Source organism: Haemorhous mexicanus, chromosome 5 (genome assembly GCF_027477595.1).
Source record: "Haemorhous mexicanus isolate bHaeMex1 chromosome 5, bHaeMex1.pri, whole genome shotgun sequence".
NCBI lineage: Eukaryota > Metazoa > Chordata > Aves > Passeriformes > Fringillidae > Haemorhous > Haemorhous mexicanus.
In genome coordinates, this window is record NC_082345.1 from 25,996,871 (window position 1) to 26,013,741 (window position 16,871).

The 16,871-nt window shown below is 57.4% G+C and overlaps 2 protein-coding genes across 2 annotated transcripts; both read right to left on the minus strand.

Moving 5' to 3' along the window:
* Positions 1-366: 366 nt before the first annotated feature.
* On the minus strand, positions 367-9,072 carry SUN2 (Sad1 and UNC84 domain containing 2). Its single transcript, XM_059846455.1, has 18 exons — positions 8,968-9,072; positions 8,473-8,630; positions 7,731-7,903; positions 7,449-7,583; positions 7,162-7,257; positions 6,870-6,963; positions 6,621-6,691; positions 6,236-6,363; positions 5,668-5,889; positions 5,510-5,587; positions 5,379-5,422; positions 4,147-4,312; positions 3,835-4,062; positions 2,396-2,480; positions 2,193-2,308; positions 1,880-2,047; positions 1,368-1,460; positions 367-1,252 (listed from the first exon to the last, which is right to left on the minus strand). The coding sequence occupies exons 2-18, from the start codon at positions 8,598-8,600 to the stop codon at positions 1,139-1,141; spliced, it is 2,139 nt and encodes a 712-aa protein (XP_059702438.1). The 5' UTR covers positions 8,601-8,630; positions 8,968-9,072; the 3' UTR covers positions 367-1,138.
* Positions 9,073-11,047: 1,975 nt separating this feature from the next.
* LOC132327335 (extracellular serine/threonine protein kinase FAM20C-like) lies at positions 11,048-16,859 on the minus strand. The gene is made up of 10 exons (XM_059846458.1): positions 15,841-16,859; positions 14,210-14,385; positions 14,045-14,123; positions 13,464-13,556; positions 13,168-13,283; positions 12,691-12,871; positions 12,466-12,575; positions 11,724-11,805; positions 11,553-11,612; positions 11,048-11,461 (listed from the first exon to the last, which is right to left on the minus strand). The coding sequence occupies exons 1-10, from the start codon at positions 16,323-16,325 to the stop codon at positions 11,227-11,229; spliced, it is 1,617 nt and encodes a 538-aa protein (XP_059702441.1). The 5' UTR covers positions 16,326-16,859; the 3' UTR covers positions 11,048-11,226.
* Between the last annotated feature and the right edge of the window lie 12 nt (positions 16,860-16,871).

A 16,871-nucleotide genomic window follows, 5' to 3' on the forward strand; every position in this document is an offset into this window, starting at 1 on the left:
CCAGCACCCCACCAGCAGCAGTGCACACAGGACCCCAGCTTCCAAGTCTAGCTACCAAGACACCAACAATGTGAGGCCCATATTTTAAACAGCTCAGCTCATCTTATTCTAGCTTATCCTACTGTGTATGCTATTCTACTAAACAAAGCTCTAGCCCTCTCCACATCTAAGCCACTCATCCAAGTGGGACCATGTAACATTCTCTGGTTAAGTACAAATTGCATGGAAAAAGTCTTTTTTCCCTTTGTTACTACAAATCCCACCCCCCCCCCCAAAAAAAACCAACCCCAACACCCCAACTAGAAAATAGCTTCCCTCCCCACCCCTCTTCAAAAAAAAAAAAAAAAATCAGAACAAACCCCAAAGGAAAAGCAGGCAACAGGAATTTTCAATAGCATCACCAAGCTTAACACTGGGGAGGCAGCCAGCCAGGGAGGCCAACAGCATCAGTAAGACCCAACTCAGCTACTGTCAGCAGCAGGGCTTGAGTGGATGGATGGCAGCACCAAGGTGGGCTCTGCCACACACATGTGCCACACGCCTCTCCTCCCGCTGCCCCAAACCATTAGTTTTATGTTAACACTTAATTAATACTGTCTAATTTCCTCTCTGCCAGCCCAGCTTTGGAGGGCTAGAGATCTTTACCCAAACCAACACCAAGGCAAGAGAAGTGACCCTGTGTGGAGGGGACTTGGTGGCCACGACCAGTGGCTCCCATCTACTCTGGCAGCACCGAGTCAGGCACCGTGGTCCCACACTCCGATCACATGAAGCACATCACAAAATGACACACCCCTTTCCCAAGCCCTGGCCATGCTAGAAAGGAGTGGGACAACAGGGAAGAGGGGCAGCGCAAACCCGATACAAAGTTAGCTTAAAAAGTTAAAATGTCCCATATGCACTGAAAACAAGCCAGGCTGCGCTAGGACCCACGTGAGATGCTCTTGCCTCACCACACCGGTCCTTGGAAGAGTGAAAGCCTCACCCCTTCAACACCAGCTCTTCTCCTCCCCCCGGGGGAGCAGCTTCCAGGGGCAGCTGCCGGCACGTGCCAGGATTTCTAGGTGCGAAGCAGTGAAGCAGACGCATCCCCTCCTGCTGCCAGCCCGGCAGCATCCTCATCCCGCGTGGGCCGGGGTCAGTGCGCTGGCTCCCCGTGCACACGGAAGCGGTAGATGCAGGTGTATTCGGGGTGGCCCCAGTTGCTCAGCACCCGGAGCTCCACCAGCTGGTATGTGCCCATGGAGTCACCCTTGGGGAGGAGGGAAAAGAAAAACCTGAGACCTTGAGGGTTCTTTGCAGCTCAGAGACCCCAGAGGCCCCATTTTCTTCTCAGGGGTCAGGTGGTCCAGGGGCAAAGCATTTACCTCCAAATAAAATGTTTGGATGGGGTCGCCATCGTGGTTGTAGGTGAACTGTCCAAGGAGAAGGCCCTCCTCCTCTCCTTCTTCCTTTAAGCCCTATGGAAGGGTAGGGAGGCAGAAAGGGAGAACCAGGGGTCATCAGAGAGGGAGATCAGAGGTGACGCACACATCCGGGGCAGAAGAGGGAGAGGGAGACGCAAGCGTGCTTGGCCCCCACTCCTGCTCTTCCAGGTCAAAATAGACAAATGGGAACAGGGACCAGTGGGGAAGGATGAAAGGGGGGAAGACCAGAAGTTACACCTACTCAAGCCCCTTTGCCCCTGTGTCCCCCCAAACTCTTTCTGAAACCCGGTGCTGCCCCTCTCCCCACCAGTATTGCTTCTTCCTCTTCTTCAGGGTAAGAACAACACCCCCAGAGCAGCCCACAGCCAAGCACAGGGTTTGTTAGCCATCCCTTCCAGCACCCTCCCACTGCGTTCCCCGCCCCCCCCTAAGCTCTGGGTGAGGGCACTCACATAGACAGCAAAGTCCTTGGGGGCACTGGGGATGGTCCCCTGCGGTGAGAGAGCTTTCGGGATGTGCTCCAGCGTCACGGCCGTGGGGCGGATAATGCCAGAGAGGCGGATGACAGCAAAGCCCTGGGAGCCACGAAACGCCCAGCAGTTCCCAGGGTTGACGTCGGGCTATGAGCATGGAAGTGAGATGCCAGCAATGTTACCACCATCAGAGTCCTTTTTCTCCCACCAGCTTGGCTGCTGGCTTGGAGCAACAGCCAAGGCCCAGTAAAAGCCCCACGAGAAGCATCCCAGCCTCCCACTCTGCGCCCACCTGCAGGATGACACGAGGGGACTGCGAGTGGTACCACAGGGGGATGCCGAACAAGCTCAGCAGCGCCGTCCGCGTCTCGTAGGTCTCTGAGCAGCGAGTGTTGATGACGCTGGCCCCTGGCATGAGGGGACAGCAGCAGGTGAGCTGCAGGCCAGCCCCTGTGGTCACCTCCCCAGGACAGCTGGCTCGTCCTGACCACCTACCTGCTGACTCGAGGGCATAGTCAACCATCCCCACACGGTCCTCGCTGTAGCGCTTCAGGGCTTGGCCCACAATGAGATGCACTTGCTGCAGTGGGAGCAGAGGGCACAGGAGGGTGACAAACCGGGGCAGGCATCCTGCCCCCCACCTGCCTGCCCCTGCAGGGACACAGGGTGCAAGGACCTTCCCGCAAAAAAGCCACGGGATAGAACAGCCAGGGGATGAATCACCGCGGCAAAAATAAGAGAACGTGCATTTGGCTGGGAAACCTTGTCAGAGGTTGCTAAAAATACCCCAGGGGAGAGGAGCTGCGCAGCGAAGGGGCAGCACCCAGGCACGCTGCACTCGCCTGTCCCCAGGAGGGGCTGGCCCAGGGGGAGAAGAGGTAGCACCAGGCACAACCTGACAGACCACCAAGAATCATCAGCTGGTCCCTCCTGCCCCATCCTACAGGACTGATGGGAGCTCTCTCTATCCAGAAAAGGAGGAGATGGCTGGAGCATCCATCTGGAGCCAAAGGCAGCCTAAGGAGCTAGGGCCCTGCAGCACCACTTCGGGTCTAAATTTAATGGGGTGCATAAAGCTCACACAGACTATGGGGACTGCTAATCCCAGCTTGATCCCTCCCTCCACTACCTCCACAGGGAATTGCCAGCAACTCTTTCCAAAGCAAGCAGGCTCATTTTTTCCCCTTGGTGTCAATTCTGTTGAAATGCTTTGTACCAAACAACTCCGCAGTACTGCTGAAGAATGGGGATAAGCAAGATGCTCCACCCATGGAAGCCCTGATGGCACCTCTCCCACATTCTGGGTGAAGGATGCATGAGCAGAAGCTTGGATTTTAAGATAGTAAGTGTGAATGCTGAGAACTGGTCAGAGAATAAAGTCTGATAAACTTTCTCTGGGAAGTTTTGAGAAAGTTCAGAGAAAGAATTAAAACAATCCTGCAGCTGGTGTTATGACCATGTTGTTAATTGTAGGATGTTTACAAGAAGGGTATTGTTCCTAACTACCCAAGGGTGTGAGAGATATTAAGGACCAATCAGGTCCACCTTTATCATAACTCTCTATAAAAAGAATTTGTGGTTTCTAATAAACTTGGCTTTTGCCTCCTGAGAAAACACAGGAGTCATGTCGCTTTATTCACCCGTCCTCAATACAACAGCGACAAGTAAGAGCCTTGCAGAGCTGCAGGTATCAGCACCTGTGACCCTTTCCAGAGCACGGAGCAAGCACAAACTGAGAAGGGAGTGGCAGAGAAGGAGTTTCAAGGGTGCTCTTGCATCCTGTGAGCCCAGGATCAATATCCCAGCTGTGGGGGCTGTCCCAATGCCTCTGCCATCTGCCAGGCACACATGCCAGCCCCCTGCACACACAAAGTGGGGCACAGTCCCCAACCCTGTGGTCACCTCATGTCCCTGGGGCTCAGGCCAGTACTCACCTCCTCTGTCACTCCTGCAGCCCCTCCTTGCCGCAGGGCCACTCCAATACCAGCCTGAGCATCCCGTGCTGACAGTCTCCGGTCCTCCAGGACTTTTGCAAGGATCTTGTGCTCCAGAGCCTGGAGCTCTGCTTGCAAGTCTTCCCGCTGGAGGATGAAGGCAGCAGCACCATCCTGCTGGGACTGTGACAGGAACCTACTGATCCACACTGGGAACTGCGCTTCCACCTGGAACAGTGTGGGCAGAGCTCAGCCTGGAGCAGGGACCCTTGCTTGCCTTTCTGCCAAACGGGCTGGGGACCGGGGACTCACATCAGTCCGCACTGTCTTCAGCTGCTCCAGTATCCCCTTCACGTGCTTCCCCATCACCTCCTGGTCTGACTTGAGGCTTGCCAGCTCCCTCCTCAGCACTGCCACCTCCTGCTCCAGCTTGCCCACCTCCTGCTGGAAGGTCCCTCGCAGGCTCTCCTGCACCGAGCTGTGCCAAGAGAAAGGTAACAAAACCTTGTGCCAATAGGCCCAGTTCCCCTCTGCAAACTGGAGGAAGAGGCTCATCCCATATCACCTACGCTCAACCCCATCTCCAGACCCAGTTTTAATCCCAGTGGCAGTGACCTCTTCTACTGCATCCCATGGGAAAGCACCCTCAGCTCACCCCTCAGCTGAAGGACCACATTCACAGTGATGCAGAGTGACAGTGGCAAAGGTCATTGCTGCCATTGCTCTTGGAGCTCTTCTGCCAGCCACAGAATGGCAGAATGGGTCAGGCTGGAACAGACCACAGCGGGTCATTTGGTCCAACCTCCCTGCCCTAGCAGGGTCATCCCAGAGCACATGGCACAGGACTGCATCCAGACAGTTCTGGACTATCTCCAGTGAGGCAGACTCCACAACCTCTAATCTGCTCCAGTGTGTGGTCACTGCACAGTAAAGGAGTTATTCCTCATATTCAGGTGGAACTTCCTGTGCATCAGTTTCTGCCCATTGACTCTCGCCCTATTGCTTGGCACACTGAGCAGAGCCTGGCTCCAACCTCTTGTCACTTTCCCTTCAGCCACGACACCGATGAGGTCCCCTCTCAGTTGTCTCTTTTCAAGACTGAGCAGGCCCAGCTCCTTCAGCCCTTCTTCATAAGAGAGATTCCCCAGTCTCTCCATCATCACTGTAGCCCTCTGCTGGACCCACTCCAGGAGCTCCATGGCTCGCCTGTACTGCTGAGGAGCCCAGAACTGGATACAGCACTCCAGAGGTGGCCTCACTAGGGCTGAGCAGAGGGACAAGATCGCCTCCCTCAACCTACTGACAATGCCCTTCCTAATGCATCCTAGGATACCACTGGTCATTTTGGCCAGCAGGGCACAGTGCTGGCTCCCACAGACACTCACATATGTATCCTTCCTTCCTCTCCCCCCCAGACTCCTCTTGATCTCTCCTTTGTCCCCAGCCAGGCCTGCAAATCCCTCCTAAGCCAGGCTGAGGGGAATTCACCCAACTACCTGCCTGCCCCTAACAGAGCCATGGCCCTGCCCCACAGCCAGTGTTACCTCTGCCACTCTGCGTTCAGCTCCAGCAAGCGCGCTTCCATCTCCTGCCAGGAAAAGGGGAAGGGGTGAGACGCGTGACACCACTGCTGAGGGTGTCCCATCCAGGTACCACCACACGCTCCTCCGCTTACCCGGGAAGCTTGTGCCATCTTGCCCAGGCGCCCGTCTAAATCCCTCTGCACCTGGGCTCGGAGCACATCCAGCTCGCCCTGAAGGATGAAGAACAGGGTGGAATGTCAGAGCCTAGCCCTGGCCACCCCCATCTCCCTGCAGTCCCCGTGTCACTCACCTGGAGCTGGTTGGCCATGTCAGTGCGGAGATGCTCCTTCAGCCCCGCGTCCCGGCGGCTCACCAGCCCCTCCAGCAGTGCAAGGATGTCCCCCGGGGGCGACTCTCCCCCTGCTGTCACTGCTGCCGCCCCACGACGCAGCTCCCACCGTGACAGCTCGGCCTCCAGTGCCTCAAAGCGCTTCTCCAGGGACTGAAAGCGAGCCAGGAGTCGGTGTCCCCCCTGCAGTGACAAAAACAGGGTGTGGTGCAGCCCCCCAAGGAAGTACCTGCCCCACAAGACCCCTGTGAAAGGGGACCCTGACCACCCATTCCCAGAGTCAGTGGCATCTTATTCATCTGCTGCCTCCCAGGAGAAGGCAGATGTTCCCCCTGCTCCATCCCAGGGACATCCCAAGAGTGAGATGGCCACAAGCTAGGGAAGCCAGTGTGGAGCCATCATCCGCACCGTTCTCCACCATTCCTCACACCCTGGAAGCAATTGCTCAGCCATGGATCACACCGTCCCAGCTTCCCCTGCAAGGCACTCATCCCACCTGGGCCACCATCATGCCTTTGCTGAAGTTTACCTGGTCCAGCGTGGTCAGATCTCCTGCCCCAGGAACGTCAGAGGAGGAGGAAAGCTTTCCAGCTCCCCACCATGGGAAGGAAGGCAGGCTGACTGTCGACAGCCCGTACGGGTAGAAGTACCAAGCTCCTGAGCACAGAAGGATGAGATGTTCAAAACCACAGGCTGGTAATGGGCCACAGTACTGGACAGGGTGGACATGCAGAGGCTCAGCCATCAGCATCTCCAGGTATCACCAGGAGACACTGGCACGGGGATGCAGATGGACCAGGTTACCAGGTTACCATGAACACTGAGCTCCAGGCCAGCCCATCCCCCAGCTATGGCAGTGGGATGCTCTACACTGTCCCAGATCTCAGGACAGCACATCAAGGGAGGTGGCTCACCGTAGGCGGCAGCAGCGAGGAGCAGGAGGAGCAGCAGCAGCAGCAGGGACCTCTTCAGACGTGGGTAGCGCCTGGAGCATGGAGAAGAGAGAGGTGCCTGTAGCATCGCAGCCACCTTCCATCACCTTTGGATGGGGGCAAGAGGGAAAGCAAAAACACCCACCACCCCCAGTGTGCCTCCCCCTTTCCAGGGTCCTGCAGGTTTTTCCCACGCTCACCCCATCCTGGTATCCCCTCCAGCACACTCACCTGGAGAAGGGGACGCTGTCTAGGTGGGAAGCTGTGCCGGTGAGGCGGCGCCAGGCCCCTGCCAGGCCTGAGAACAGCCACCCCATGAACCGAGCTGCCAGGAGAAAAAACAAGCTTCAGAAGGAGGAAGGGACACCCTGACAGATGTCCCCTCCATGCCCAAGGGTGGCACCACAAGGGGATAAAACCCCTCCACCCAAACAGGGAATAGCACACACAGTACCTGGAGAGTAGAGATGCTGACTGGCAGGAACACTGTTGCTGGACGTGCCCCTGCCAGCCCTCCACTCACCTGGGGAGGTGAACACCTGCCAGAGGAAGGAGCCCACCCGGGAGGCTGCAGTTCTCAGACCTGACCCGGAGCTACTCTGGCCTGAGTAATAGTGACCTGGAAAGGAAGCAGCAAGCCACCAATGCAGACAGCATCTCAGTGCATTGCCCACAGCAAAGGCTTTGCACTGGGGGTGGCATCTAGTGGGGACTGACAGCACACTGGGTACATGCAAGGCCCTGGGCTGGTCCCCCTGGGGATGCCTCCCCTGCATTGCTGCCACTACAGACAGACTAGTGCATCCCTACCAGCGTAGTCATCCTCTGAGGAGTACCCGGATGAAGATGTGTAGGTGTCGTACGTTTTGCTCTCCAGCACCCCATTGATCTTACTGGACTCAGTGTCCCCTGTGCCTCTTCTCCTCCTGGTGGAGAGCTCTCCACCTGCCCCAAAACACAGAGTTCCACTGAGAAATCACCCACCATCACTTCCACAAGGGGCAGCCCAATCACCCAGTCTGGGCAGCTGCCCCAACACTCTCCAGTGCCCAGGGAGGTCCCCAGCTGCCCTAGGAGAGTGGGAGAGCTCACCCCAGTAAGTGCTGCTGTCTAGGTCATCATCCAGCATGGAGCTACCCAGGGCAGCAAGGCCCCGGCTGCCCCCCAGGTAGGACTCGCTCATCATAGACTCGCTATAGTAGGAGGTTTGGGTGCTGGGGGCGGGAGAGAGGCGCTTTGTGCTACTCGATTTCCTCCTGATCGTCCTGCGGGAGGCGAGAACAGGCTCATCAGACATGTGTGGTTACAAGGTGGGGGGGTGGGTCAGAGTGTACTCATGGGGGGAAATGGGGAATTCACCCCAATCCCTCGACCAGCATCACTCCCCTCCACGCCGGATGGCGGCAGCTTTCGGAGGCTGCAACCTCTGTTTTGCAGAGGCCTCTCGCCCGTCCCGGGCATCGCTTCCGCTCGCACCGCTGCGGTTTTCCGGCCGGCACTCGCAGCGCACCTCCCTCCTCCCTCCCTCCCTCCTCCCTCTCGCCATCCAGCTGCGGCTGGGAGCTGGCACCCGGCCACCCACGGCGGGCTCCTGTGCCGGGCCCGCGGGGACGCAGAGGTGCCTGCGCTGGGAGCGCGGGGCTTGGGCCGGGGCAGGGGCACGGCCAGTGCCGAGGCGGCCATGCCGGAACGCCTCGGGCTCACCGTCATGCTCCTTTTGCAAGCTATCCCCACAGCCCGCGCAGGAAGATGCCCGGTCCCTGGTGTGGGATGGAATGCCCCGCCCGTGTCAGATTTGGGCAGGGGGAAGCCCCCAGTCGTGCCCCCCACTAACCTGCCGGTGGTCTCCTTGAAGGGGAGCTGAGTCCCACCCAGCAGAGATGTGCTGCTGCTGCTGGTTGTGGCATCATCGTCCCCGGGGTAATAGCGGCTGGTGACAAGGCGCTGGCTGCGGCGGGACATGGCGGCAGCACGGAGGGGAGCTCGGCTCACCTGGGGGTGGGGACAGGGCGGGCGAGAGAGGGAAGTGTCAGTAGCAGGGTCCCTGGAGGGACGCACCCAGCGGGATCCCACTGGCGGGGACCCCGCCTCTGTGGCGGGGGTCCCGGCGCACACCGAACGCCGTTCAGAGCTGGCGGCCGTGGGGTGTCCCGGGATGGAGCCGCCCCCCCCGTACATGCCGAAAAACCCCTTCGTCTCCTTTCCCCGCGCGTGGAGCGGCTGTCCCCGGCCCCTCCTCGCCTCCGGCCCCACATTATCCCCCGAGGCCCGGTACGAAGCCGGCCCGCCCGGCTTTGCTCCGGCCGCGCCGTCCCCCTCGCAAACCTACCGGCCAGTGCCGCGCAGCGGAGAACGATCCCCTCCGTCCTTCCCGGCCGCTCTCGCCGCCGCCGCCGCCGCTCCCTTTTGTTTTGCGGGGGAAGGCAGCACCCGCCTCCCGCCCTCCCCCCGGACACCCCCGCCGCCGCCGCCCCGCCCCGCCCGCCGCCGCGGAGAGGGGGGCAGCCACCGCTCCCCCGGCCTCTGGGGACCTCTTCTTTATCATCATCGCTATTGCTCTTTATTATTATCACCGCCACAGGCATATTATTTTTATTTCATTTTCTTTTATTTTCATCATTTTGGGGGGGCCGATTATGAGGGCCCATCCACACTCTGCTGCCCACGGGGACCTGGTCCCCAAACATCTCAGCCCTGGGGCTCCTCCGCCATGCCCAGCACGGGCAGCAGTCAGCCCACGCTGCCAGCCAAGGGCGTGGGTGATGCCAGCCCAAAATGGGAGCTCCCAGGTGCAGGGTTGCACCCCAGCCCCGTTTGGGCTTTTCTGGGGTGGCTGGTTGTGATGGGGTGAGAAATCCCCGCACCCCACGCACCACCCGTTACGGCGACACGGCCGAACCTGTCCCTGGGGCGTGGGCAGCCCTGCTCGACACCCGTGTGCCCACGCCGCCTCGACTGGGCAGGCGTGTTCTGCTGCTCCCCGGGCCGCCGGCCGCAGACACCCCGCTGCCACCGCTCTTCCCCACGGGCGGCTGGGCAGGCTTGTCAGGGGGTGTGCGAGCCAAACCGGGCTGCTCCCACGGGACCTTGAACGGACCTTGTGCAAACTCACCAGGCTGAAAAAAAACAGCCCCCCCACCCCCCCACCTATTCCCCAACACGCAAACACCTCGCGTTTCAAATCTGACAGCGCCTCGGAAAAAGATTTGCTCGGGGAGCTCTGAGAGTCAGGGCAACTGGCCACCTGTGTGTGGACGCGGTTGTTTAGACTATTTCTGTGGGCAGGAATGGTCCCCCCGGCCTTGGATATGAGGCATAAAGGTATTTATAGAAAGAGTTAAAAAACTACGAAGCTGGCAGAAAGGAAGTAACCTATTGCAAAACAGCCCTGAAACCTTTTCCTCCGTGTGCTGGGCTTTGGGGCACGAGCCAGGGCAGTGGCAGGGAGGACGTGCTGTCAGCACTGGGGGGGCACACCGCAACAAACCCCGATTCAGCGTCCCCATCCCCGTTGTGTAACGCAGACAGATCCTCTTTGTCTCCCTTTTCTTTTTTTTTTTTCCCTGCCTTTTGAGCCCATTTTTTATTCCAGCCAAAATCTCTGCCTAGCTTTTCCAGCTCCATCTCCCACTGTGCCAGCTGCCCTTTTTCACCCTCTCCCGTGGCTTCCCATCCCTTTGCAAGTGTCTGGCTGGGACAGAGGACATCTCCCCCCTCGCCTGCCAGTGGCAACTTTATCTCTGGCCGTGCAGATGGCAATCCCGTGTCCCAACCTGGGTACACTGGCAGTGGCTGTCACAATGGCACCTGCTCCAGCTGACGTAACCCTGCATGGATTAACCCCCTGGGAGGCTCAGGGGATAAGCTGGGTGCTGAGCCACCAGGCACTAAGTAGGGTGCACAGCCCAGGGTCAATCCATCCCCTCCTCAGGAGCCACTTTTTTGGGTGTGAAGGGAGTCAGTGGTGGTTCCTGGGGGATTTGGGAGGATGTTCTCAGGGGAGTGGGGTTTGTCCTTGCTGCATCCCTGGTCTTGTGGAGGAGGTGGTGATGTCAGAGCCATGGGAGTTTTTGAGTGGGTGTGGGAAGACTGGGGCAAAGATAAGTGGTGTGTGGCTGGGAGCTTCTGCCTCATTTTCCCCACAGCAGCAGTGGGGAGTGTCAGCTCTCTTTTTGGGGGTCACCAGGGCATCACCGTGCTGGGGGTGGAGGTGGGGCAGAAGGCGTGGGGCCAGCTGTTCCAGTTTGGCAGTTCTTACTGGGGAAAGGCAGGAAAAATCCCTACCCTTTCCTAAAAGGCTTTGGAGGGCTGAAGCGACACGTCCAGGCACGCAAGGACAGGCCAAGTCTGGGAAAGCAGCCTTGGTGGGGAAGATCACAGCTCGTGTCTTCTCCACCAGGCCAACCTTTTTATTTAAATTCCCTCCCCGTCCCACCAATCCTTACAACCTGCTTTCTTGGTTCATCATGCCACCAGCTCTGGCACCACCAAAAGCTGAGCTACACAGAATCAGAGCTGTGCATCGATCCCCACATGACCCTCGGCAGCACACCAAAACAGCCCAATCCAGCAGGGTACCCAGCCCCCATCACACCCACGACCCCACATCATCCACCAGCACCTTTTCCTGGTGGCCTGCCCTGGCCAGGCAGTGTCCCACCACCACCAGCACCTTCCCCAGGCGCCGGTCCAGTGCCTGCAGGTGGGGCTCAGCCAGGACGGGGGCCAGCGGATCTGCAGCCAGCGCCTCCCGCAGCACATCACTCAGGCGGTAGGGCTGGGTGGCCAGAAGCTGCAGCCGCAGGTAAGTCGACTTCTTGATGCTGCCAGAGATGAGGAGAGAGGAGAGAGACCTCTCTCCTATAGGAGGAGCCTGTCCCCAGCAGATGATACAGGGTGGGGGCAGCCCCTTACCTGCAGCATTGCTGGAGAGGGGCCAGGATGGACGGTTCATCGCGTGAGTGTGTGCCGAAGCTGGGGGTGGGGAGAAGCCCATAAGGATGTGTCAGGGTGGCATTTCAGCAAGACTGGAGGTCTCCCCCCACCCCTTTGCTGTGATTGCTCCCCCTTACTCCCCAGCTTTACCCGCGACCATTGTCCAGGTGGAGCAGGAAAGTGTCATTCCCAAATTTTTCAAAGGTCTCATAGTGGTGCCGGTCCATGTTGCCTGTGGCGGGCCAAGAAATTTGGCATCAGGTTATGGGCTGGAAGATGGGAGCAAAGACACGGAGCACTCTTCTGAAACCCAGAGCCCAGGGAAAAGGGTTGGAGGCACCTCTAACATGTCCATCTGGTGGCCATGGCTGTGCAGGGGAACTGAGCAGAGATCCCACGGCCTCTCCTTCTCATCCCAGCAGCCCCACAGAGGGACAACAGTGGCAAATGGAGCAGAAGTAATGGCAAAGGCATGGCTGGGTGGTCAGGAATGAGGAGGTGGGAAACTCTCCCAGTCCGATGCTGGTGAGGGGACAGTGCAGGGAGAAAGAAGTGGCCCAGGGACATGAGAGGCAACAAGAGCCCTGGGCAGCATTATCTCTACCTCTGGCTCTCCAGGGGCTGCATGTGAGAGTGTGCCAGAAAGTGCTTCTCATGCCCAGGGTATTCAGCTGGGATCTCCCTGGAATCTCTTGACTTTCAACTTCTGCCTGGGAAATGCCCTACTGGCACAGCCCTGTGCTCTCATTGTAAGACTGTGGCTCACTGCAGCCTGAACAACAGTTTGGCCAACAAATCTCGCAGGGCATTGTACAATGGGACACGGAACCATTTGGGCCTCTAGGTCCTGAGGGACCCCCAGAGCCCAAAGCACAGGCACGGAGGAGCTCACCCATGAGGAAATCGAGGATGGCCATGTCGATGAGGTCGAGGAGGCGATGGCCCCTGTCGTAGGGCGGTATCTCTCGCACCTGAGCGCAGTAGTTGGGGTTCAGCTCCCACCTGGTGGCAGAGGCCAGGGAGGGCAATGGGGCCATGAGAGCGGCTGTGGAAAAGCCCCCTCCCACCCCATGGCTCTGCTGGCCCCTGTCCCCACACCCCCCATGCCCCGTCTCACTCAGCCTTCTTGCTCTTGTGGTAGGAGCGGCGCCAGGGGCTGCGCCAGGAGCGGCGCTTGGCCAGGGTCTTGTCAGGGAGCAGGGCAGCCATGGAGCCCTCCAGCCGATCCGGTTTGCCACAGAGGGCGTGCTCAGTGGAGCAGTAGTAGGAGCACTCCCCGTAGAAGCAGACGTTACCCGCTGGCCAGGGGACAAAACAAAGGTTGACAAAGAGAAGGAAGGCACCCCCAGGCAGAGTGGTCCAGCAAACAGCCAGGGAAGGATGCTCCATGCACTCTGGTGATGTGCCGCCAGCAAAGCAATGGCAAGGGAGGCTATGAGGAGCAAAAGGCTGTGGCAGGGTACCCATGGGAGCTGGAACAGTCCCCAGTGGGATAGCTTGTCTGAGTGTGGGGGGAGCCAGGGCAGCGGCAGCCAGCACCAGGAGAGCTCCATCCAGGTGTCCACAGGAGCAGATGGAGAGCATGAAAGCTCACCTGGGGAGATGAAGAAAGTCTTGGCCAGTTTCTTGTCTGTGGTGATATCCCGAATTTCCTTTGTTATGTTGACCAAACGGCCAGAAACTGGGGGGATTCGCCGGAAATCCAGGATCCTGAAACACGGAACTTGGAACTACTCCTTACTGACCTCAGCTGGTTCAATAACAGCTAGTTATTAAAACTGACAGGAGACACAGGTATCCCTCACAACTGAGGAGCGAGAGGTGGGATGAAGGAGGAGTTTCTCTGGTGCTTTGTCAGCATGGGAGGGCAGGAGCAAAGCTTATGCTTACCTGTCCAGGTGGAAGGCTGCAATCTCTGCATTGTGCCGCTCAAAGTCTGAGAAGTAGAAGAAATCAATGGAGGTCTCCTGGTCCCGGGTCTGCCTGGAGAGAGAGGGGGCAGTGGGGGCAATCATCATGGGTGGGGTCACACCAAGCATGGGATAAGTTCCAAACCACCACTCACCTTGTGTTTCCTTGTGACAGTGGAGACACAGGCAAACCCAGTCTCCTCCAGTCAGTTCCTGAAGGTTGGGTGGCTCCAAGCCCCCGATCCAGGCTCCCAACTCAAGGGGTGGGGAAGCCCTCATGGACTGGAGGCTCCTGGATGGTCCTCATGGACCACCTTCTTCTTTCCACCACTGGAGGTCACTACCCCATCACAAACTGCATCCAGTTTGCAGCAAGCACCGCCAGGGAAGGCAAGGGAAACGGGACCATTCTGCTCGCCTCAGTTTTGGGATGGAGGTGCTGAAGCGAGGCAGCACATGAAGCATTTCTCCATTTCTCCCTCCATGGTCCCCCCTGGCCACTTCTCGCTACCTAACAGGACCGTGTGGGTGAGGTATAGGGTTGTCCCAGGCTCTACTCACTTCATAGGCTTGAAGAGGGCCTGCCCATAGTTCGGGAACGTCATGATGAGCTTGAGCTGGGTCCCGCCGGACTTCTGGACTGAAAGGAGGCACATGGGGATGAGGGAGGCAGGCAGCAGGCAGCAGGGCAGGGTGTGGGCAGGGGTGCAGGCAGGGAGGTGGTACCCGAGCTGACGATCCTTTGCGTGGCCAAATCCCAGAGGAGCTTGGGCAGCAAGGGGTCCCGGCGGGGGTACAGCTCATAGCGGTTGATGCCGATGTGGAATTTGAGCCACGTGGGGTAGGTGTCATAGGCTGTCTTCCCTGTCGGGAGGAGCGTCTCGGCTTTACTGCTGCTGACCCTGCAGCCCGACAGCCACCACCACCCCAACAACAATGACAGCTTTTAGTTGGGACAGGATGGGTCCCGTGTCCCCGGGCCCTTCCTGGGAGCCAGTGCATGGAGGGTGAGGTGGGGAGAAAGGCCAGAGCAAGCCCTGGATTGGTTCCAGGTTTCATGGTGGCAGAACTCCCTTCCTCATTTGGCCTCCATGGGGCTCTTGGCACCTGGTAGATCCCACCCAAAGTTGTTGGCCAGGAAGACCCACCAGTGTGGCTGGATTGGACACAGTGTCTTCCCTCCATCCCACAGGGAAAATCCCTGGTTGATCCTGTTTCCCTCATCCATGCATTTATTTCCCTGCTGGAACAGATCATCTCATTGTTTTTCCCTAAGGGGTTGGCTCCCAGGAGTACAGTCTGCTACACTCCTCCACGTGATTACTGGGGACACACGTGTGTACACTGAAGAAGGGTGGAGAAGCATGGGCTTCCCAGCCATCCCCAGCACTGACCTGAGCTCCCATGCTAGACAGCCCATTACCCTTTGGTGGGTTTACCCAGAGGGATAAGCTTGGGTTAGCACTATCCCTGCCTCTATGCATCCTAGAAATTTGCAGTTTGCTGGCATTCAATGGAGCCCCTGGGGGTATCTGCCCCACCTCTGTGCTAGCAGACATTGGCACTGCAATGGGACAGTTAGCCCAAGGCATCTGCAACCCAAATCCATGTCTCTCTCTAGGGAAACATAGACTGTGCATTGATTTCATCAAACCAGACCCAAGGTGGTCCTCAGAGATAAGGCAAATGCCCATTTGTGGAAACCAGCTCTTAAACCAGCTTTTATTCTCTCCCAGTTCTAGCAGGGACCACTTTTGGAAGGTGTGCTTCCTGTAAGGAAGCTGCTATGTGTTACAATGCTAAAGCTTTTAATATCTTCCCTTCTAATTAGAGGTTAGTAGTGCAAAGATAAAAATAGACAGCTGTCAGCAGTGAGCTCACCATAAAACTGAGCCTGACAAGGTCAGGCAATATCCTGCAAAATGCAGGACAGGAATGGTCTCATGGTTAGAGGTAACCTAAATTGTAAGCTTTGCATTTCCAACATGCTGAGAGGGAGATAAAACTGGTTAGAAATCTGGAGTGGGGACTTCCTCATATAAAGAGAGAGATACTAAGGGCTGGTCTGCATTGGGGAAGGGAAGGAGCTGAGGAGATCACCTAATAGATATCCGTAATACAATGAATAATTCAAGAGTCTCCTTTAGCTTTGCTGTGTGCTACAAGCTTATGGGTAGCAGCCCAAAAATTCAGGGTTAGGAGAGGATTTGAGATACGAGAAGAGCATGCTCAGTAATGGGGGCCCCTCTAGGGTAGGATGCTGATCTACAGAAGGGAACTACGTTTGGTCCCTGCTGCTTGTTCCCTGAAACCCACATATGCCCCAAACGCAAGGTAGGGTTGAGCTTGCTCCTCACCATTCATCACTCCCGCTGCTGTGCAGGCTGAACTTCTCCGTGGGGTTGACGACAAACAGCTTGTCTTTCTCTGTCACCTCGGGCACTGGGATGTTGTAAAGAGGATGCTCAAAGAGTGCTGCCAGCTTTGAGCCCTTGGTCCACCTTGCACCTTGGTCCACCTCTTCATGCTGCTGTTGAATCCCTGGCTCTCCAGTTCTTATGTGCAGCCCCCCTCTCTCTGGCTGGGAGCTTTTCTCCAAGAAGCCGTTGCTTCCACTGAAATCCTGAAGGATTCGCAGGCTGAGCTTTTTGAGGCTGGCTGGCATGGGGCTGCCTGACAGGACACCCACAGCTTTTGATGCTTTAGTATTGCAGCCACAGGACCTGTGGGTTGTGGGGAGAGCAAAATCCATCACCAGGTGCACAAGAAGGGCCAAGAACAGAAGAAAGAGAAAGCTGATTTTAAGTTTCCTCTGGAACAGCATTTGCAGCCGCCACCTCATCCTTCCTCATACAAAACACTCAGCAAGGGATGGGCACAAACACAGGGTTAAAAATGTTGGTGTGGCTGCAGCCTCTGTGCAAAAATAGGAGAAAGGTTTCCTGGACTTAGAGCATCGCAGCAAAAGACCAACTGGTGCACAGGCTGAGTGGCAGGAAAGATCTGTCACCACAGCACCTCACAGTGTGACACCATCAGGATGGGACAGGAGGTTGTGGCAGGGTTTATCAGCGCTGATAAGGGTCAAGCTGGCACAGCCAAGGTTAGAGTGAATGGGGCAAGTTCCAAATCAATAGCTGCAATGCTGGCTCAGGGACAGCAATGGCTGCAAACGACTCCCCACTGTCCTGCCTTTCTGTGCTGTCCCCTGCACAGGGCTGCAGAACATTTCTTTGAATACAGGGCATTAAAATGGTTCTGCCCCTCTGCAGCACACACCCTGGAAAGCACTACGTAGTCCCATTCCCCATGTTCATCATAGCTGCACTCTTAGAATCCAGGATTTTTTTCCCATTGCTCGGCCATATCAATTTTATCACCCTCTGTC

What these genes read in the sequence shown, in the direction of transcription:
- SUN2 (XM_059846455.1), bottom strand. Translation starts at nt 8,600, where the DNA reads ATGTCCCGCCGCAGCCAGCGCCTTGTCACCAGCCGCTATTACCCCGGG. An exon ending in GCAGGTGTTCACCTCCCCAG is followed by an intron (nt 6,964 to 7,161) that starts GTGAGTGGAGGG and finishes TTCTCCTGGCAG; the next exon opens with CTCGGTTCATGGGGTGGCTG. An exon ending in GACAGCGTCCCCTTCTCCAG is followed by an intron (nt 6,692 to 6,869) that starts GTGAGTGTGCTG and finishes TCCATGCTCCAG; the next exon opens with GCGCTACCCACGTCTGAAGA.
- LOC132327335 (XM_059846458.1), bottom strand. Translation starts at nt 16,325, where the DNA reads ATGAGGTGGCGGCTGCAAATGCTGTTCCAGAGGAAACTTAAAATCAGC. An exon ending in GACTTTCTTCATCTCCCCAG is followed by an intron (nt 12,872 to 13,167) that starts GTGAGCTTTCAT and finishes TCCCCTGGCCAG; the next exon opens with CGGGTAACGTCTGCTTCTAC. An exon ending in CACAAGAGCAAGAAGGCTGA is followed by an intron (nt 12,576 to 12,690) that starts GTGAGACGGGGC and finishes CTCTGCCACCAG; the next exon opens with GTGGGAGCTGAACCCCAACT.